This window comes from Paramisgurnus dabryanus, chromosome 24 (genome assembly GCF_030506205.2).
Source record: "Paramisgurnus dabryanus chromosome 24, PD_genome_1.1, whole genome shotgun sequence".
Taxonomy (NCBI): domain Eukaryota; kingdom Metazoa; phylum Chordata; class Actinopteri; order Cypriniformes; family Cobitidae; genus Paramisgurnus; species Paramisgurnus dabryanus.
This window is the reverse complement of record NC_133360.1, coordinates 28,387,494-28,409,352: the sequence shown is the minus strand read 5'-3', so window position 1 is coordinate 28,409,352 and position 21,859 is coordinate 28,387,494. Positions and strand designations below refer to the sequence as shown.

General features: G+C 36.9%; 1 protein-coding gene and 1 long non-coding RNA gene across 9 annotated transcripts in view; one reads left to right on the top strand and one right to left on the bottom strand.

Annotated features, from left to right (window-relative positions):
* The window catches only part of grip2b (glutamate receptor interacting protein 2b), a 172,056-nt gene that overhangs the window by 6,572 nt on the left and 143,625 nt on the right, over window positions 1-21,859 (bottom strand). For all 8 annotated transcript variants that reach the window (XM_065259795.1, XM_065259798.1, XM_065259793.2 and 5 more), the window contains exons 11-23: window positions 21,329-21,481; window positions 19,679-19,868; window positions 19,088-19,233; window positions 18,220-18,300; window positions 13,789-13,852; window positions 12,847-12,992; window positions 9,800-9,944; window positions 9,437-9,576; window positions 8,501-8,683; window positions 6,910-7,063; window positions 6,506-6,623; window positions 1,701-1,928; window positions 72-218 (exon numbers count right to left, since the gene is read on the bottom strand). In XM_065259795.1, coding sequence (XP_065115867.1) covers window positions 72-218; window positions 1,701-1,928; window positions 6,506-6,623; window positions 6,910-7,063; window positions 8,501-8,683; window positions 9,437-9,576; window positions 9,800-9,944; window positions 12,847-12,992; window positions 13,789-13,852; window positions 18,220-18,300; window positions 19,088-19,233; window positions 19,679-19,868; window positions 21,329-21,481 — 1,895 coding nt within the window. The remainder of the gene's footprint in view (window positions 1-71; window positions 219-1,700; window positions 1,929-6,505; window positions 6,624-6,909; window positions 7,064-8,500; window positions 8,684-9,436; window positions 9,577-9,799; window positions 9,945-12,846; window positions 12,993-13,788; window positions 13,853-18,219; window positions 18,301-19,087; window positions 19,234-19,678; window positions 19,869-21,328; window positions 21,482-21,859) is intronic.
* On the top strand, window positions 1,725-13,039 carry LOC135741150 (uncharacterized). Its single transcript, XR_010529354.2, has 3 exons — window positions 1,725-1,791; window positions 9,462-9,611; window positions 12,905-13,039. It is a non-coding gene; the product is annotated as an uncharacterized lncRNA (long non-coding RNA).

The window sequence follows — 21,859 nt, the reverse complement described above, 5'->3', positions numbered from 1 at the left end:
GGGCTCTCTGAGAGTATGTTTATATTTAACTGAGCGGGACAGATCATATAGCTGAGTAAAGAAGAGGGCACCTGGAGGATCCGATCGTAGGGTCTAAGTCCAGCACGGTCCGCCGGTCCCTCTGGTCTGATCATGTTCACGTAAACACCCTTTTCCAAGAAACCGTCTGACACGCTGAAGCCGAAGTCATCGCTCTCCGGGTCTTTCATCACCGTCACCTGATCAGCAGAAACTCAAAGTCATTTAACCACAAGCTCATTTCTTCTGAATTTGCTTTGGCTAATTTCTTTGAGTAACTTAAACTTTGTTATATAGAAGTTATAGTCAAACTCGTCTTAAAGAAACAGTACCTCCAAATATGAATCGTTTTGAACATGTGGTGTAATGCTTTTTCAGGGACGTTAAAGGAGAAATTAGCTTATTTTTTATTCAAAACTGAAAAAAAAACGAACTTTTTGGTTAATTAAAATATATTAGATTACTGTTAACATTTTTTGAGTACTAGATTTTCCTAAGTAAAATACACAATTAATTCATCTTTTTAAATCATTGTTTTATTTTGGTAGGTAAGTTGTACTTGAAATGAAAGCAGTAAATTTTACTACAAGTTTGTGCAAATTGTTACAAGGATTTAATTAAATCATTTTTATTAAAGTTATTTTTTCAATGTAGTTTAGAGTAACTACTTATTTTATTGCCCTTATTTGATTAATATTAGTGAGTTGAATGGATAGTTCAACCAAAAATTATTGAGGTCAATGGGTGCCATCAACTTTGTGGAATTTTTCAAAAAAATATAATTTTTGTGGTAAACAGGATAAAGAAACTCATACGGAATGGTATGGAAGAATTTTTGTTTTAGGTGAACTATCCCTTTAATTTCCAAAACTGGTAACACTTTACAATAAGGTTTCATTTGATTGCATGAGTTTTTATATACTAATAAGCAATACTTCAATGGTATTTATTACTCTTTATGTTATTGGTGTACTGTACATGAATATTGCTTAATGATAGTTAACGTAAGCCAATGCATTAACAAACCGGACTTTATTGTAAAGTTTACTTTAAAAAAGTAATAATAATAATAATAACAAGATACAGGTTTGAAAAGACATGACAGTAAGCAAGTAATTCCTTGATCTATTCTTCAAGCTCCTGGGATAAGTTAGATTTTACTGGAAGTTAACCACAGATATGCTGACTGGACAAATGCATGAGTCACAATTTTATCGGTTTAGACTTTCCGTAATACAACTGCATGACTTATTGTGGGAAAAACACACCTTAAAGTTTGAGGTACAAATCTTCATTAACTTATGAGGAAAGAAAACACAAAGAAAGTGAACGTCATGTTTATAACCCAATTTAATTTATATGATGATCAATTTATAAGAAGGATGTGCTGAATAACAACATTAATATTGATGATAAATATTTCTACATCAATTTAATTTGTTTTGTACTTTACCTCATGTTGTTCCATGCTGTTAATTTTCTATTAAAAAAAGTTTTTTAAATTCACAATTTTTAATTTTAATTCAGTTTGACTCCGACCCCAATAAGGTGAGTAATATTTTTATTTAAGATATATTTCCTATTTCAATCTTGATTACTCATGATTACACACATGCTGCTGAAATGTAGAGTTGAATTCACGGCGGATTAATTTGTTGTATTATTCATTGATGTTTGCTCACCTTGTGTAGTTCTAAAGGCGTTGGTGACAAGATATCCTGAATCTCTTCTTTGATCCTCCGTGACTCCCAGGTCTTCTCGGACATGCGGAAGGTGCTCTTGTTTTTTGACTCATTGTAAAAGTTTGGAGTTTTCCGCAAAGGGCTCAGGTGGGGTTGGCCGGCCGCATCGCCGTGAGACTTTCCACCTTCTACGCCCAGGCTCAGGGCACTGCCGGTCATTATCGAGGCCTTGGGTTGGGACAGCCAATCACAAGAAATTATTACTGATCTGTTATGCACATCCCACTAAAGTGTCGCTAAATAGCTAAAAAAGTTTGGAAAGTTCATAGAATGTGAACTAATGCCTTAGTACTGAATAATAAGCTGTTTTGGTGGAAATGCAAATTCTGTGTATGAATGCGTTGGATCAACTTAAAACATTATTGCAATTGGTAAAATCTAAAAAAGTTTTTTCAACTTACATTTTCCCTCTTTTAGTGAAAAATTTAAGTTGAAAATGTTTAAATATTTTAGGTGTTACCAATTGAAGTAAGTTTAAGTATAATAAGTGCTTATAAACCCTTAAATATGGGTATTTTTCTTTAAAAGTTTTTTTTTAGCAAAAGCTGAAATAATTGCATTTTTGTGAAGGATTTTGTATAGCAATCAGATTCAGAGCGATTATTAAAACTTAGACGGAGTGTAAAATTAATAAATAATTTTTTGCTTCAGTTTTTTTATTGGGTAAGTGCACCATTTAGTGGATAATCGTGGTATTACAGATTAACATAAAAACTCACCAGGCACACGTTTTTTTTCAATACATTTTTTTCTTTTAATTGACAAGATAACTCATTAATGGCGGGGAAAAAGTTTAGTAGATCATCTTTTACTTTTCTTTATCAAGAAGTCAAGCAAACTTAGCGAGATTTAAGACATATTGATTTCAATGGCTTTGCCAATGTTGCTGTCTGTCAAAATCAGAGATATTTTAGTGTGTTGGTCCAACTTATAAAAGTAAGTAACCTGAATATACTCAAAAATTTAAGGCAACAAGGTAACTTACTTTTATAAGTTGGACCAACCTTTTTTACAGTGAGGATATTCAACAAGAAAATGGTATGAATGTCATAAAAATGAAGTGCACACTGAAAAAAAAATGAATCATTCAATTTACTCAATTTTTTTAAGGTAAGTGGTTGCAATCAATTTATTTAAGCTTTTTGAATGAATAATTTTTTTTCAGTGCATATGTCATTGATGCGACAGGAAAGTTACTCAAAACCTTTGCCTTAGGCTATGAACGGTAATAAAATTGTAAATAATGTTCAGTTTCTAGCAAATTCTGACTGTTTTGCTTTTTATGACCTATCATCATGTCAGTATTAAGTTTGTGTTTAGTAAATGAACAGCAAATTTTTCTCTGAACTTTCCCTTCTGTAACTTTTGCCTCTCTATCGCCATCTCTATTTAAAACATAAAATTGCAAGTTAGTTTTTTATGTAGGTTAATTACTGTTTTAACCAAAAAGTTATGGATTGCAACTTCAAATAAAGTATGGGATTAAAAAAGTAGCTAGCGCAGGAAGAGAAAATGTAAGAGGATTTGTCACATTATCCGACATGTAAGCTTACTTTGGAGGCGGAGCAAAGTCATTACCAAATCATTATGATTTCCCAATATGCAATTCATTGGCAAATGTGTCATGTTTTAAGTTTCCACCATTGACACTTCATACCTTCTAACCACCTACTAGTCAGTTGATAAATTACCCTTCTTCTTTAAATCTATCTGCCCTGAGGTAAGCTGTGATAAAAGTGCCCTTTAGAGTCTAAAGTTTAGGCCACAATGTTCCAACAGGGAGTTCTGTGTATCTGACTGACTACTCATTAAGTAATCATCTTATCCAATAAAACTTCATTAACCAGAGGCTATGATGCTGATCTTCCTGATTTTCCTTTAATGAGCTCCAGTCTGGTTTAGTTCCTAAAGCTGCTCCCGGAAATTTCCGATGAGTGCCCTTAGTGTTAATTGTGAGCCATTTCTGGCTCTTTAAAGCTATAATTCAATCCACAAATGAAAGCACACTGGATCAAAAAAATATCTGCGGTCATGAAATTAGTTTCAGAATAATTAAACGGTACTCATTTTACGAGAAATTGCAGATTAGTTGGAAGCTACCACCCATTACGCTGTTATGACATAACTTGAGATTTGTGATGCCTTTATACAATAAGTGACTGAGTACAGTACGCATTATAAAGTTTGACTTGCTTTGCACGTTCTGTAAATCATTTGATCACCCTAAACCTTTTGAACTTTCTTCTGTGGTGCACCAAAGGAGATATTTTGAAGAACATATGACCAGAGGCTTAAATCTCCAAACAGGATATATGGGCATCACAAATGTAGACCATATGAATCATAACCTAGTCTCGCGTAGCCATACCTTCATACTAAAGGTCTGATTGGCGATTTACAAATAAAAGGAAATTCAACAAGACGTGCAATAATTCAGCAACTGATTCACAAGGTATTATGCAAATAAGATAATGGACCAAAATGTGCTAAACAATGTGCAATTTCCCATGCTGGAGGTCAGATCTAATGGAAAAGGTTACAGGGACCTGAAGCGGCCCATTTGTTTAAAGGTGCAGTGTGTAAATTTTAGCGAAGTCTAGTGGTGAGGTTGCGAATTGCAACCAACGGCTTAGTCCACTGCTCACCCCTCACTTTTTAAACACATAGAGAAGCTACGGTAGCCACCACCGGACAAACATGTCATCGTCAGAGACAACTTAGTAAAAAATTTGTCCGTTAAGGGCATCTGTAGAAAAATGGCGGAACAAAATGGCGACTTCCACGTAAGGGGACCCTCGGTGTATGTAGATAAAAAGGTCTCGTTCAGGGACGTGCACAGGATTTTTTAGGGGCAGTTGCTCTGACCTATATAAAGGGCACCCCCCCTCCCCCTTAATTTTTTTTTTAAACTCACGGCCTATATGAAGGACTGAGAATAACAGGGTCTTTATTAAAATCAGCAAACATGTTTACCTAATCCCTACAAAAAAATTGTAGCCTAGGCTGGATGTCTGCAAGCTATGATAGCTAGCTGCTATCTGTCTGATTATTTAGGCTTAAACGTGGCAAACTCAGCCTAGATTCATGAAGATTTTAACAGAGGTGGAAAGAGTAGCCAAAAACTTTACTCAAGTAAAAGTACAAGTAACTAAATAAATAATTACTCAAGTAGAAGTAAAAAGTATGCAATGAAAATAATACTCAAGTAGCGAGTTACTAGTTACTAATGAAAAAATAAATCTAGATATACACGCGCAAACACACACACACACAATACAGTGCCCTCCATAAGTATCAGAACTGTAAAGACAAGATTTTTCTGTTTGCTTTGGAGACCAGAAATTGGTAAGATAAATATCAGTATGTCAGAAGTTTAGAATGTCACATTTTATTAACCTTTGTTTATGTTTCAACACATACATGCTTTAACAACAAAGAACAACAGCATTAAATGCTGACTTATGTGTGTTGTACACAAATGCACATAAGTGAATCAAACTGATCCTACACATTTTATGCTTTTCATGTGTAAACAATCAGGACACAGCTAAGTGACCATTAAAAAAAAATAATGTGACAGATTCTGTACTTTTGTTTCATGTTCATCTTTTAATGTTTAGACATTGCTTGACTCCACAACAAACAGAAGAATACTTATGAAGGGAACTTCTACAGTATGTGTAAAACTGCAACATACACAAACAGTAAAGAAAAAAGAATACAAACACAGAATAGACAGGCATTTCAAATTAACAAATTAACTCTAGTCTCAATGTTGATGTAGCAGTGACAACAGTCACAGCATATGTATAAAGTTAGAAATCTCCTAAGATGGTCTGAGGACATTGACAGTTTACACTTACATAAAAATTATTTTAGACAAAACTCATGTTTTCTTACGTTGTCATGTCACGTGTGTTTTGTGAGAATCACTTACATCATACAGTACGGTACACAGCGAATCAGATGTCAATCATCGATGGATTTTCTTCAATCTGTGCTAATGCTTTTGGAGGTTGCACGCGTTTAACTGTGTCTGACGATGAACGAACAGGTCGCGTGTATGTAATGGCGGGTACATGTGTGAAGTTTTGCTTTTAGTTAAAAGATTGGTAAATTCATTTCCACGTCACCCAACACTGGTTATATTCTGCGTGTTTCTACATAGGTTACGAGTAAAACAGCTTCGGACGAATCCGTTTTTGCAGCGATCTGAACAATTCATTCAAACTGATTCGCGAACCAATTTAAAATGTTTGGCCCATTCGCTTTGTAAAGAATCGACTCAAAATACTCATTTATTTTCAACACTTTGTAAGGAATCGACTCAAACGAGTCATTAATTCGCGAATGCGCCAGAAACACAAGATAGCAATTTAAAAATAAAATACAAATTTTGTAATTAATTAAAATACAGTAACGAAGGAAAGCTGCATAGTGTAAACGAAGTAAAAGTACAATTTATTTTTTTCCACCTCGGAAGGGCAACTTGAGTTGAGAAGGGCATATGGGCAGTTGCCCGGGCAACCTGAGCAACCCCCCTGTGCACGTCCCTGGTCTCGTTCTAAGGTAATAAACACATAACGTTTTATTATGAAAGTTCTTTATACACCCCTCATAATATAGTTTTGTATATTATTTAGCATTTCTGTCAAGAGATCATTCTAAAAATTACACACTGCACCTTTAACTGACCCCATAACAGTTCTCTAAACTAATTGTAGCACTTTTATTCAGCTGTTTACCTCAATCTCGCGCAGTAGCTCGGACTGCCCGCAAGTTTCCAGGTCTTCCAGGGCCTGGCACCAAAAGCTGTCATCCTGTTCCAACAGAAGACCGTCTGCATGCGGTTGCCCGGCATATCTGCAGCAGACGCAGGGATTAGAACGAGCAAAGCCAGAGACGCTTAAGCTGGCAACAATATCCAGCACTCTAGGCATGCCAAGAAGGCCTCTTAAGGAGGGGCGGTAGATGAGTTTTGGGAAAAGAACATAAGGGCTGAATTTAAAAGGATTAGTTTACTCAAATGAATCAAAAAAATCTCACATTGTTACTAAACTATGAAACAATGGTATGACTCTCTTTATAGTGTGTGCAAGTGTTTTTTATACACATTTAGAAACATGACTTGGCTGTGTATTTGTCATACCCAGGAGCTTTGTCCCAGTCATCTTCGCTGAACCCGGCGTCACTGAAGGGGTAGTTTTTGCGGCGGGTGGGAGGGACGGTGTTGTTTCTCTGCTTGGTGCTACGCCACTCATGAGGGTGTAATGCTATGCCAGCTGCCTGATGGATGTATGCACCTTGGGAGGGGTTGGGGGGTGAATGGGGTTAGTTCAGGTCAAGTGTAAACACTGGTTATAATTACAGCTGTTAATATATTAACACCATGAACCTAAGTCAGGTGGATACCAAATTTGACTCAAATAAAAAAATGGGGTACATAGAGTTGATGGTGTTGATACTTATGTTGTAACTTTAAATGTGACCCTGGAGCACAAAACCAGTCATTTTGTTATAAATAAGCTTTGCATTGATGCATGCTTTGTTAGGATAGGACAACATTTGGCAGAGATACAACTATTTGAAAATTTGAGGGTGAAAAAAATCAGAATATTGAGAAAGTCACCTTTAAATTTGTCCAAATAAAGCCCTTAGTAACTGCAGCCACTCACAAAAATAAAGTTTTGATATATTTACGATAGACAATCTATCTTCATGAAACATGATCTTTACTTAACTCTTTCCCCACCATTGATGAGTTATCTGGTCAATTATGCCAATGTTTTTCCGGACGAGTTTTTATGGTAATCTATAATTCCACTATTATCCACTAGATGGCGCTTCTACAAAATTTATAAAAAAAACTAATGCAAAACAGGCATTTTGTAAAACTTTTGTGAAAATGACAAAAAGTGAGTGGGAAATGAGTTAATATTCTAATTATTTTTGGCATAAAATAAAAATCAATAATTTTGACCCATGCAATTGTTTTGTGGTCTAGGGTTACATATTACAAAACATAAAAAAATTTATTTATATGGCGACAAATTACCAAAAGGCAGTATTTTTTTTTTTTTTTTTTTTTGAGAATTTAGGGTGACAAAAAAATCATTCAATTTACTAAATTTTTTAAGGTAAGTGGTTGCAATCAATTTATTTAAGCGACGTTTAAAAAAAGAATTTTTTAAAAAATAAAATGAAATAAAAAAACTTTTGTTTAAATGTCGCTTAAATTAATTGATTGCAACCACTTACCTTAAAAAATTGAGTAAACTGAATGAATCATTTCATTGTACTTAATGATAGAGAGGAGCATTCCTATGCTAGGTTACCAAACAATTGGGTTGGTTAATATTTTACTTAATCATAAGTTAAAAAAATTATTATATTAGAAGTTAAGGTGATGACGTGAAGCTTATACTAAAAAATATTGGGTTGTTTTAACTTAGGATTAAGTAAAATATGAACCAACCAAGCTGTTTGGTAACCTAGCATAGGTAACCTATGCTGGATTGTTTTAGGTCATGGCTTCAAGTCAAATAGAGAGATTTGCTATAGTAATTTAACCCATCGGTTTGTCCATAGGTTATGAACAACCCAGCAAATATTAGCAATAAGCATCAGTACAATAGATTCGTCATCTTTAGTTACATTTTCTACTAGTAGTCATTGATTTTTAAACCAAAATACATTGACAGTACAGATGTGAATATTGGCCAAAACCAAGTCAAGCCCACCTTGGCTGCTATAACCAGCATCAATGCCCGATCCATCCCACGATTCCATAGCCGAGTCAACACTGGGAATGGTGGTAGAGTAAATCTCTGACAGCTTATTGGTTTTCTGAGAGTCGGTCATGTCGTCTTCAGTATCGCTAAGATCATTATCCAGGTCACTATCTTTCTTCTTGTCATCAGGTGCTGATGGGGGAAATGCCAGGCAACGTTTTCTTTTAAGCATCAATTCAAGTCAATAGTTAGACATTGAAACACAATCACAATCTTCGGCCAAGTGTGAAAAATATACTTGGTCAAACATTTAAAAATGAATAAAAAATTTATTAAAAAAACACATTATCGCAATTCACAAAAGTAAGTTTTAAATAATTATTTATTATTTGCTTGGTTGAGTCGGATTTCACAATTTGTTTATTGCGACTGTTTCTGGAAAAGGGGCGTGCCGCGGGAGGAGCGAGTCACGAGCAAGCAACACTGGGGTGTTGAAGTGCCCATAAAAGAAATGATACGCAAGGTCTACCCATGCTAATATGTACCAAAAACTTTCAGAAACTTGTACAAACCCTGGCACAGAAATAGTCCGTCTTACCGCCAAATGCGTTTTTTCGTTAGCCCCCCTTTAATCCGTAAAGTTTTAAGCGACGATCATCAAGACGAAGCACATCACACATACAGAAAATGACTTGCAGATTACTTCAATGTTATGTTTCAAAGAAAGATGGCGATAGAGAGGCAAAAGTTACATATTGAAGCTTTTTCACATATTGCAAAAAAATGTTAATTGTAATATAATTTACAATTATGTCTTCATTTTTGGATAAAACGTGACCTGGACTTTTTTTTGACAGGTTTCATAATAACAACCCTTTACCTCCAAAATAAACCCATGACATTTTGTTTTAAATGAAACGTTATGCACGATCGCTCATGACTTACAGTCAGTCTGTTTCTTGATTTTAAGGGTGACGGTTTCTCCTGCCATCTGCAGCAGATGTATGGCTTCACTCAGTGGTTTACCCTTCAGACTCACACTGTTGATGGCCAAAATTCGATCCCCGATATGAATGGCTCCAGTCCTGTGTGAAGATAAACCCATGACACAATGACAAAGGTATGCATGTTTCGTAATCAATGTATATGGTATCAAACAGAAAGGGAATGGGATGCTACAAAAGGAAAGCACACACAGCACCATTTCAAAAACGAAATGAGAAATAAAGGGCACAATGTGGACAAGGTTAATACTCGCTCTATGTCGGGAGGTTTGGTAGTTGACCTTGTCTGACCTGGTGGGCTTACCTCTCAGCGAGACCCCTCTTGGTCAGGCCCGAGATGATGATGGGGTCAAAAGGCTCCTCTGTGCCGGAGATGGTGATGCCCAGCGGGCCGCCGTACCGTTTGAGCTCCACCGTGTAGATGATGGAGCCCGTTGACTCCTGCTCATCTGGTGGGGGTAAAGACAATATGAATTGACATCGACTAATTCGGACAAAAAGAAGCTATTCAAAAAATATTGTGTTTTATAATAAAAAATTAACCATTTGAATAAAGCAGAAAAAATAACTTTGGACACCAAATGTACCTGCAATTATATATTCACCCATACATTGTATATTAGAGGCTATTACCTATTTTAAATCTCTAGTGTAACAAAAATAAATGTTTAATAGTTTATTTAACATATTATATCAAGTATATATATATTTCTGCCAAACCGTATTGGGTTTGTTGATGGGAACTAATTGGCAATGGTTTATTGCACAATTTCTTAGTCAGCTGTGAAAAAGTCACCCGATCCATGAATGAGTCATAATGAATGAGCTGAAATCTGATTCACAATATCACCTTGCTTCGAAAAACATGACAAGCACAACAAATGCGGCAGAAGATGTTGGCATATATATATAAACACCTGTCATGTCAAGGGTTTAGAAAGCAGTTTCATATTTACGCAAGCCGGGTCAACCCCCTTTTGCGGGATGCCATGTTGAGATTGCATGATAAATGAAATACGACTCACTTTATATCGGTAACTTTTAAGGATTAATTGAGTATTTCTCCAAAAACATGATCCATGCCAACACCATCAGATTTATTCTTTCATTTTGGCAGATGTTAAAATAAGTAACAATTTCCATTAAATCCCCAACAGACTTCTATGAAGAAGAATTACAAGACACAAATAAGGTCGAGGATATCGAGGCATGGTAAAATAACCAGCTTAGCAACCAGCAACCAAAAAACAAGCAATTGCACATCTTATAATTATTTGGAACACTTTAACCGCTCTATAGCAATGCCCTGGCAACCAACTACAACACCCTTGCATCATAATAGTGAGTTTTTCACATGCAGGCATCACTTTATGACATCGAATTCTAAAATCACTTTAAAGAGCATCAGAAAATGCTACATCCAGACATTCATTTAAATCAACATACTATTGATATTCAATGAATAATTCAACAGAATCAGCATAAGAGGCATTACAATTTTCAATTTATTTGCTTTTGGAGCTTGGAACTGATCAGCGTCTGAAGATCTCATGCATTTTCACTTCAAAGGAAGGATAAGACACAATGACTGAATCAATGACAGTGTTGCAACTTACACCAAAAATAGCTTTACCTACTTTAAACCAGAGATGTTTTTATGTCAACAAAATTATACACACTGATATTGTTTTTTTTAAACATTTGATATAAATGTTTATGCTTGAACATGCTTGAAAGGCATTTGTAGACAAATATAAAGTGTGTAATTTTAGTTTAATATTAGCAAACTTTTTAGAAAATAGTTAAATAAAGTATTACTATAGTACATCTAAACTTTTGACTGGTGACATAATTGCAAATGAGGATTTGCATTTGTAAATAGTAAAACCAGGTATTTAGTGACACCTGGTGGTCAGATGTAGAATTGCATCCTGACATTTTTCGAGGCACTATTTAAGAAATAGTTCACTGATAATGATTTCAACAGAAGATAGGGAGTCACACACATTTGTGATGGCACGCGGGTGAGTAAATTGTGAGATTTTTCATTTTCAGTAAACTTATCCTTTAACCCCTTAACAGTTGAATGAATATAATATGTTTTGGTCTAGAAGCCTAATCTTAGTCTTGTTTTAAAGAAGTGAAGTGTCTGGAGTTGAAAATATTAAGTAAAAAATATTTTACTTGTTTTGTAATAAATAAAAATAATTCAATAAAGTAAATATTTTATACATAAAATTATAAAAATGAAAATGTTTCACGCCAGAAATGCTGCAAAATTTAACAAAATAAGTCCCAAGTAGTTTTTCACTAGTTTGTGTCACACTTTTAGTGGTTTTACCAGCAACGGCCACTAGGTGTCATTGGTTTGCTGCATACTCTTGTCACAAATTAATAAATTACTGTCACTGCATTACTATTAAAAAAGGTTTTGAAATATGAAAACTACATTCCTAGAGCTTTTCAATGATATATAGGTTTTCAACATTTTTGTAGATTTATACTAGGATATAGTGTTATGAATATATAGTAATTAATGTGCATTCCCATGAGAGGGGGGCCCAAAAAACTGTCACTACATTATTTCTATCATCAGGTGACCTTCAAATATGAACTTTCCAATGATATATAGTTTGTGTAGATTGTTTAGGTTTAGAATAGGGTATTAGTGTTACAAATATAACAACATGGGCCCACCGGTGGACCCGTGGCATTTTAGAAACTGGCTCTCACTATGTCATTCCTTTACCAAAGTGGTGATGATAAATGAAATCTACACTCTTAGAGCTTTTAAACGAAATACAGTTTTTAACAATTAGATAAGAATTTACATTTAAAACACTGAAGTAAACGTAGGCGTAAGTTACATTTAGCATAATAAAAATGTTTTGAGGCACACTCTCTTCATAAATGAATCAATTACTCCCCCTACATTATTTATTTTATAAAACACTGTTGTAATATTTTTTTAGAGGCATAGACCTTTCCAACAATATATAATTTGTCATGAAAGATTAAAATTTACATCAAAACAGTGTCCCGTATATGGGATGGGCGACAGTTTAATTGTACACAATAGTTGCATGAAGAAAATGAAGTATGAAATTTAATAAAAACACTCAATACACAATTCTAAGTAATATGATGGTAAATACTTTACATTCTCATAATATTGTTTCTCAAAAAAAAAAAAAAACATTCTCTAAAAAGTACAAAAATAGTGTCTAGACATGATGATTCTCATTATTATTATTATTTTTTTAAATGAGAATAATTGCTGATTTATAAAGAAATATAAAAATGAATGCTAATGAGACCATGAATGAACCGTAGCTGGAGATGAACACACACCTGAGTTGTCTTCGTCCTTGCGTATCTTGAGCTTTACCAGGTCTTCACTCTGTTGCAGGATCTGGACAGCGTCCTCCATGGAGCAGTTCTCCAGACGGATGTTATCTATGGCTAACAGCTTGTCTCCTGGCTCCAGAGTTCCTGTTCTGCAAAAAGTAACCATGAAATGAGCTTCAGGCCCATGAATAAACACAAAACAAGAGTGAGGAAGCAAAGTGAGCACTTGAAATGCTTTTCTGCAAAGTTATGAATTTTTTATAACATGGTGTGCCTGTAGCTCAATTGGTAGAGGATTGCATTAGCAGTGCAAAGGCCATAGTTTTGATTCCCAGGAAATACACATAATGATAAAATGTGTATCTTGAAAGCACTGTAAGCATCTGCCAAACCAAATGCATAAATATGAAGTAAAGTAATTGAATCCTTATATAAGGCTTTTTTTTAAATAACAGTTCTCCCAAAAATTGATATTCTATAATCTGTTATTGCATACCAGTGGGGTCAAAAAACAATGACATCAGCAATCAGACTTGGAAAAATGCACCTTAACAAAAGTTTTCTGCAAATATTAACTTACATTTTGATCTGTTCCTCACACAAATGTACAGCATGGACCTGAAATAAGTCACATGAACCACTATCATGGTGGGTTTTTATAGCCCAGTAATAAATTGTATTAGTTTGGCGCCCCCTATAGGCATTACAGACATTTGGACTATATATACATATATATTTACATGGGTTTGGACTAAATGATGAGAGAGTTGTATTTTTGGGTGAACTGTTCCTTTAAATATGTTTACTTGCTCATCTGCAGAAAAAGTCTGTATTAGATACGATACCCCACCATATTTTATGAGAGAAAAGACAATGATGCGCAGTATTTTACAGCCTTTGTTGCACCATGTTGGTTGTATGAGTATATGCACGTGTCTGTATTACCTGTGGGCCATGCTGCCTTTTTTAATGTCAGAGATGATTAGAGGCTCTCCCGGTTTCTTACTGGCTGTTGAAAGAGTCAAATACACAACAAACAGCGCAAAATTTCAGTTTGCTTCACACATACGCAGTGTTTCAAAGCAAAAACTCTTATCTGCATCCAGCATACACACGAGGCAGACGTTCAGAGAGACATTTCTCCCACACACTGAAGGAATAATACATTTAAGAGCAGTTTTCAAGCATCTCAAGTTAAAAATGATCAGCATCCAGCGGTTTTCAAAGTGGAATCATATGTGAAGTTATATATTCCTCAGACCAAATACTGTTTTTACATTGATGGCATAACATGGTATTTTGAGAAATACAGTACCATGGCAATATTGAGTCGTGCATGTGACTCGTCATGTCAAAATATGTGTTCGGTGCGTTGTGCGTGGATTGTCATGTAGAAAAATTATGGCGCATAATGTGTGTGGAACTTGTTTTAAAATACGCGTTTGCCGCGTTGTGCACATGACTCGTCATGTCAAAATATGCCTTCACCTAGCCGCGCGCGTGGTTAATTGTTAATTTTGGCTTGTTGTGTCAAATTATGCGTTCGCTGTGACGTGCGGGTGGCTCGTCATGTCAAATGATGCATTACCCACGTCGTGCGCGTGACTCGTCATTTCAAAATATGCGTTTGCCATGTCATGCGCTTGACTCGTCATGTCAAAATATGCGTTCGCCTCGCCATGCTCGTGGATAATTGTTACTTGTGGCTCGTCGTGTCAAAATATGTGTTTGCCGCGCCGTGCGCTTGGCTCGTCATGTCAAAATTTGCTTTCGCCTAGCCACACGCGTGGTTAATTGTTACTTGTGGCTCGTCGTGTCAAAATATGCGTTTGCCACAGTGTGCGCTTGGCTCGTCGTGTCAAAATATGCGTTCGCCTCGCCATGCTCGTGGATAATTGTTACTTGTGGCTCGTCGTGTCAAAATATGTGTTTGCCGCGCCGTGCGCTTGGCTCGTCATGTCAAAATTTGCTTTCGCCTAGCCACACGCGTGGTTAATTGTTACTTGTGGCTCGTCGTGTCAAAATATGCGTTTGCCACAGTGTGCGCTTGGCTCGTCGTGTCAAAATATGCGTTCGCTGTGACGTGCGGGTGGCTCATCATGTCAAATTATGCATTACCCACGTCATGTGCGTGACTCGTCATGTCAAAATATGCGTTTGCCACGTCATGCGCGTGACTCATCATGTCAAAATATGCGTTTGCCCATCGTGTGCGTGAGTCGTCATGTCAAAATATGCATTCCCCACGTCATGCGTGTGACTCGTCGTGTCAAAATATGCGTTCGCCTCGCCATGCGCGTGGATAATTGTTACTTGTGGCTCGTCGTGTCAAAATATGTGTTTGCCGCGCTGTGCGCTTGGCTCGTCATGTCAAAATATGCCTTCGCCTAGCCGCACGCGTGGTTAATTGTTACTTGTGGCTCGTCATGTCAAAATAAAGCAATAAACCCCGAGAAGCAGTGGGTTACCAGTGCATTTTATAACAGCTAAGGGGCGTTGTTAGGCACGACGCGAAGCGGAGTGCCTAAACCCCCTTAGCTGTTATAAAATGCACTGGTAACCCAACGCTTCGAGGGGTTTATTGCATTTATAAAACGGTTACTTCATATGCATAACGTTAGCGGGATTTTATAAAATAAAACCCAAAAAAGTTGTAATTATATAAGTACAAATATTACTCTTCCGCCAAACAAAGTAGTTCCTCAGAATCAAGTGTGACTGAAACAGAGCGCAGTTCTCAACCAACACAGACACAGCAAAGACACAATGAAAATATGATTTAAGACTGTGGAGTTTATTTTATAAATCACCATTCATCTAATTTATACATTAACATTTATATTGTGCAACTGTTGAAGTGATGATCAAATATGCTTGGAAGCATGCTGAACTCTTTCCCCGTCAGCGTTTTTTTTTTTTTTTAAGTTGCCATAGTTTAATGCCTTCCAAAAAATTATCTTCTTTATATAAACATAAAATGTCAAATTAAAGAACAGACCATCCGCTTTGAAACAAAAACAAACAAAAAAACATTTCATCCAACCTTCATTTGATCTCTTATCACCTCTCAAATTTTTTTATTATAAGCGGAGATAATTCCATTTTTGTGAAGAACTTTAGTAAGAGATCAGATTCAGACGGAGCCATGAACAGTACTACACGGTGTTTTCAGTGAATGCGTCAGTGTTTAAGTTGGGTAAGATCGCCACCCAGTGGATAATAGCGGACGTATGAACTTGACTTATAAAATCCTTAGACAACGTTTTCTCTTTATCGACGAGATGACTCAACAATATTTATTGACATTCATCTGGATATCGCCATTAATTGTGCAATTGTAGACAAATTAAAAATATGATTTAAGACTGTGGTGTTTATTTTCATAAATCAATACGCAGTAACAGTGGCGCAGTGATACTTATGTAATGTGGTCTGAACCGTGAGGTTACCGGTGTATTTTATCACGGCTTAGAACGCGTTTCAACCAATCAGAATGAAGAACCAGAACTGCCCGTTTTATAATATGCATTTGCCACATTGTGGGCTTGGCTCGTCGTGTCAAAATATGCGTTCGCTGTGACGTGCGGGTGGCTCGTCATGTCAAATTATGCATTACCCACGTCGTGTGCGTGACTCGTCATGTCAAAATATGCGTTTTCCACGTCATGCGCGTGACTCGTCATGTCAAAATATGCGTTTGCCCATCGTGCGCGTGAGTCGTCATGTCAAAATATGCATTCCCCACGTCGTGCGTGTGACTCGTCATGTCAAAATATGCGTTCGCCTCAACGTGCGCGTGGATAATTGTTACTTGTGGCTCGTCGTGTCAAAATATGCGTTTGCCGCGGTGTGCGCTTGGCTCGTCGTGTCAAAATATACGTTCGGATCACTGTGCACGTGGCTCGTCGTGTCAAAATACGCATTCGGCACGTCGTGTGCGTGATTCGTCGTGTCAAAATATGCGTTTGCCACGTCATGCGCGTGACTGGTCATGTCAAAATATGTTTTAGTTGCATCACATGAACCTATATGCATCATGCGTCATGTCAATATACGTGCCTGCTGCATATGCGTCGAAAGGGTTTATGATAAAAGAGACCCTTACATTCACAAAATACTTTTAAGACGCAAACTTATCACTAAACTTGGATTACACATGGGATTAAGCGAGTATCTGTCAAATTTGAGCGTCTCTTTAATCATAGATCTCTTCGAAGCATCTGCAGCAGACACGTATTTTAACATGACACGTGATGCACATAAGTTTACATGATGTGGCAAAAACATATTTTGATACAGATATGTGTGTATTCTGTGACAACGCATTTAGCGTGTTGTCTCAAAACTAACACTGATTGTGTTGTTTTTACACATCTGTAGCTCAATAAGTAGAGGATTACGTTAGCAGATTAAAGGGCACAGGTTTGATCCCAGGGAACAAAAATGTGGAAAAAAATCTATAACTTGTAATGCACCGCAAGTCGCTTTGGATAAAAGTGCCTGAGAAATGTAAAATTCAAACATTTTCACATTTTGCAGCCTGTACTAGGACTCAACACTACAAGAGTCCTTTCGCTAATGTATAGAGTTGTATGCAAGTTTAATGGCCCATGATCCCCTTGTGTTTATCAGAGGAACGTCAGGTGGAAAGAAGCCAGACAGGCATATGATCTTTTTAAGTAAACAACTACTCTGAAAGCCTGGAGTGTTAACAGCTTCTTACTAAAAATGAGTTTGGATTCTGGGTTGTAACATCAGCGGGGAGGAGATGTGTCATATTGGGTGGTCTGGATTGGTATGTGTTGCATTAGGAAAACGATATACAGATACAAATAGGCACAGAGCATATGACAAATACAGCAGATGTCAAAACAGCTTATGTGGGTTTATTTTACAAGTGTTATTTTACCCATATGTTGTCAGGTTTGAAAGTAAAACTGAGAACTAGGTCGGGGGGTGTTTAAAAAAACTAAGATGGACTGGCATGATCAAATGTTTTTTTCTTCAAACACATATATCAGGAAAGTTGAACAGATACTTTACAGTACATTCTTAACTTTTACAGAAGACATTAAGAGGTTCACCATGCTTTCGTTAACTTTATATAAAAATATAAAACACGTCAGGTTTGTGTTGACAGTCTCACAAAAACTGCATGAATTCCCAGCAGCCTTCTGTAATGCAAATCAAAATCTCATCTAAATACCTGCACGAAAGAACCAGGACATATTTACCATGAGACTTTACCATGTTATACAACATAAATAACACCCAGTCATACACATTCTTATCACCAAATTTTATGGCAAGTGTCAGGCATGAAAGTAACCTCCATAGATGTTATAAGAAGAACTGATATTTGTCATCAGGTCTTACCACTGATAGTGATGCCCAGTTCAACTCCTCTCTTCTTCTGCAGTTTCACATGGAAAGTTCCACTGCTAGGCACAACTGACTCTGTATTAAGAAAAAAAAAACAATATTAGGGACAGGTCTTATCCTAATCCCAGACTAAAATGCATGTTTGAGCTGCCATAATTTAAAAACACCTTGCACTGACATATCTTAACATACACTCACCTAAAGAATTATTAGGAACACCTGTTCAATTTCTCATTAATGCAATGTTGTAATGGTGTCGGGGGTGTTTTCTTGGCCCACTTCAGGCCTCTTAGGGCCAATTGGGCATCATTTAAATGCCATGGCCTACCTGAGCATTGTTTCTGACCATGTCCATCCCTTTATGACCACCATGTACTCATCCTCTGATGGCTACTTCCAGCAGGATAATGCACCATGTCACAAAGCTCAAATCATTTCAGAATGATTTCTTGAACATGACAATGAGTTCACTGTACTAAAATGGCCCCCACAGTCACCAGATCTCAACCCAATAGAGCATCTTTGGGATGTGGTGGAACGGGAGCTTCATGCCCTGGATGTGCATCCCACAAATCTCCATCAACTGCAAGATGCTATCCTATCAATATGGGCCAACATTTCTAAAGAATGCTTTCAGCACCTTGTTGAATCAATGCCACGTAGAATTAAGGCAGTTCTGAAGGCCAAAGTGGGTCAAACACAGAATTAGTATGGTGTTCCTAATAATCCTTTAGGTGAGTGTAACTAAGACCTAGTCTAAACCCTGTCCGGGAAACAATCGCACAATCGTACCCATTGTAAAAAGATACCCACCCGAGTAAAAAGATAGAACTGTGTGATTGAATAACTGTTGGTAACTAACCTGCCACATCAAACTCAATCTCTAGTGCGACTTTATTGGCCAGAGCAGCATCTCGAAGCAGCTGATTGGCTTCTTCCAGCGTTCCATCTTCTGTAGGAATCCCATTAATGGATAAAACTCGATCACCGACCTGGAGCAGTCCACACCTGCCAGTCAAAATAAGATCAGTGGCCGGGAGTGGTGTTTGGTCTTATGCCATGATCTCATGGTGGTTTGGACATTACTATGTGATTTCTAAGCTTTTAGGACGTACTGCATGGTTACTAGGGCATTGCTAAGCGGCCATTATGGTGATCCAGGTCATTGCTAAGGCATTTCAAGGTGGTTGCTACACTCTCAGAAATAAAGGTACAAAAGTCACTGGGACAGTACCTTTGTACCCAAATAGAGCATATAAGTCCATCAAAGGTACATATTAGTAGTTCAAAGATACCTATTTGTACCTAAATGGTACATGTTAGGACCTTTTTTAAAGGGTACTGCCCGAGTGACAGCTTTTGTACCTTTATTTTTGACCGTGTAAGGCATTAGGTGATTGCCGTAACAGCATGCGTTTGTCTGTATGGTTTAGTCCCGACTGTAAGACTTTACCTTTCAGCTGAGCTGTCGGGCTCTATGAAGCGGATAAGAGGAGGGGCAGAGAGGGTCTCCGTTGCGAATATCCCACCTTGTAGCTGTACCCCAAAGCCATTTAGGGGGTCTCCTCTCAGTGTGATCTCACTGGACTCTGTGTGCACTATCTGACCTCCGGGACCCACAGAACTTGAAGCTAAAGATACAGCTGAACACAGACATATTGTCAAATTAATGTGCTTAATGTACATGCAGTGGGGGAAATAAGTATTTGACACATCAGCATTTTTATCAGTAAGGGGATTTCTAAGTGGGCTATTGACACAATGAGTCAAACATTGAATTCATACAAAGAAATCAGAGCATTTAAGTATACAAGTTGAGTCATAATAAATAAAGTGAAATGACACAGAGAATAAGTATTGAACACATGAAGATAACAAGGTGCAAAGTGGCATAAAAGGCCAGGAGATCACCTGAAATCTGTCAGTATTGAGAAAGCTTTCACAAGCATAACAGGACAGCAAATCTTGCGCTCCTGATAATCTTTCATAAACTAAAATACATACACATAGTTTCTTGAGAGATAATTAGCAAACTTCTGAACGCTGCGGAAAAAAACATAGCAAGTGTAGGACTTTAAATACGTCACGTGTCGTTACGGAATCTTTACGGTATGTGTGTGAAAACATGCACAGATTCTGGAAAATCATTGGCAGTGTGAATAAGCGAAAAATCTAACGATTTCGGACGAATCCCAAATGCATTTTCTGTATTCTCTGTGTGAAAATTGTCTATAGTTTCTAAGGCAGCAGAAGCAGAGTATAACTCAAACACAATTGAATGCTAATTAAAATGGCAAATTCTCTGAATTCAAACATTGTTGGAAATATTTGGGAAACCATAAGTACAAGTGAACAAAATATGTAAAACTATGCTAATGATTTTTTTTATTTTAATACAAAAGCTTTACATATTGTGCTTTTAATACTTTTAATGATCTGTTTTTACCATTCATCCAAAACATATGAATGCGTCTTACACCCAAGGGTGAAGTCAGTTTGTATATTAACAGTTATTTAGTAAAAAGATCATGTAAATTAAAGCTACGCTATATAAATGGCACTCTGTGGTGAAGCAAGATTTTAAGCAGCCAGATTGTTCAGGAGTTGAGTCACCTGTGCCATTTATGTAAAATGTAAAAGATACAAGGGAAATGTTTTGTTATTATTTTTGAAATGTACAGTATGTCCATCTGATATTCCAATAATATTTTAATATTTCAGTGAGGACGTGCCACGGCCAATGATAAAGCAATGTACAGTATGAGGTCATTTTCACTTCATTATGTGCGGTATAGCCCTCTAATGAGCTCATAATGACATTGGGAATGTTTAACCCTTTAAGAGGTCAATGATTTCATGCGAATAGCCCTCTAATGAGCTCATAAGACATTATAAGCATTTAAACCCTTTAAGAGGTCATAATGATTTCATACGTATGGCTCTCTTATGAGCTCATAATGCCTTTATAAGCGTTTAACCCTTTAAGAGGTCATAATGATTTCATGCGAATGGCCCTCTAATGAGCTCATAATGACAATGAAATGTAAAGCCCCAGATGATGTCATACAGTAATGCTCAAACACACAAAGAAACAGTCACCTACACGAGCTCTTGCTCTCTTTCTTCCTCGGTCTCCTCTTGAGCATTGAGTTTCGGGGGCTCATGGGAGGGGCAGTACGGGGCAGCGTGTTGGATCCCTGACTGGTCATGCCTGATGTGGTGGTGGAGCCCGGAGAGAAGTTAGTGCAGACTACCGCTGGGATAAATAAAGAGAGAAAGAGAGAGTGTAACCACATTATAAAATAAAATGAAAAAGGCTTCAGTCAAGTTCACTGCAGGTTAATGGTCCGTCTCCAACAGTTCCCTTGCTAGCCTTTTTTAATCGGTTCCACTTCTCTAAGTTTTTGTTAAGGGAGGGGATGTTACATCGCATTTGGGGGTAAAGAAACTGCTGGGAAGTACATGTCTGGGTTAAAAGCAATGTTCCGGATTAATGCAATTCTGTCTGGCTTTTGAATGAAATGAGATACTGGTTTCCGAAGGTTTCATTATTATTACTGTATTATTTGTATCTTTAACTCTTTCCCCACCATTGTCAAGATGTCTCATCAATTAAGAGAAAACATTTGCATAA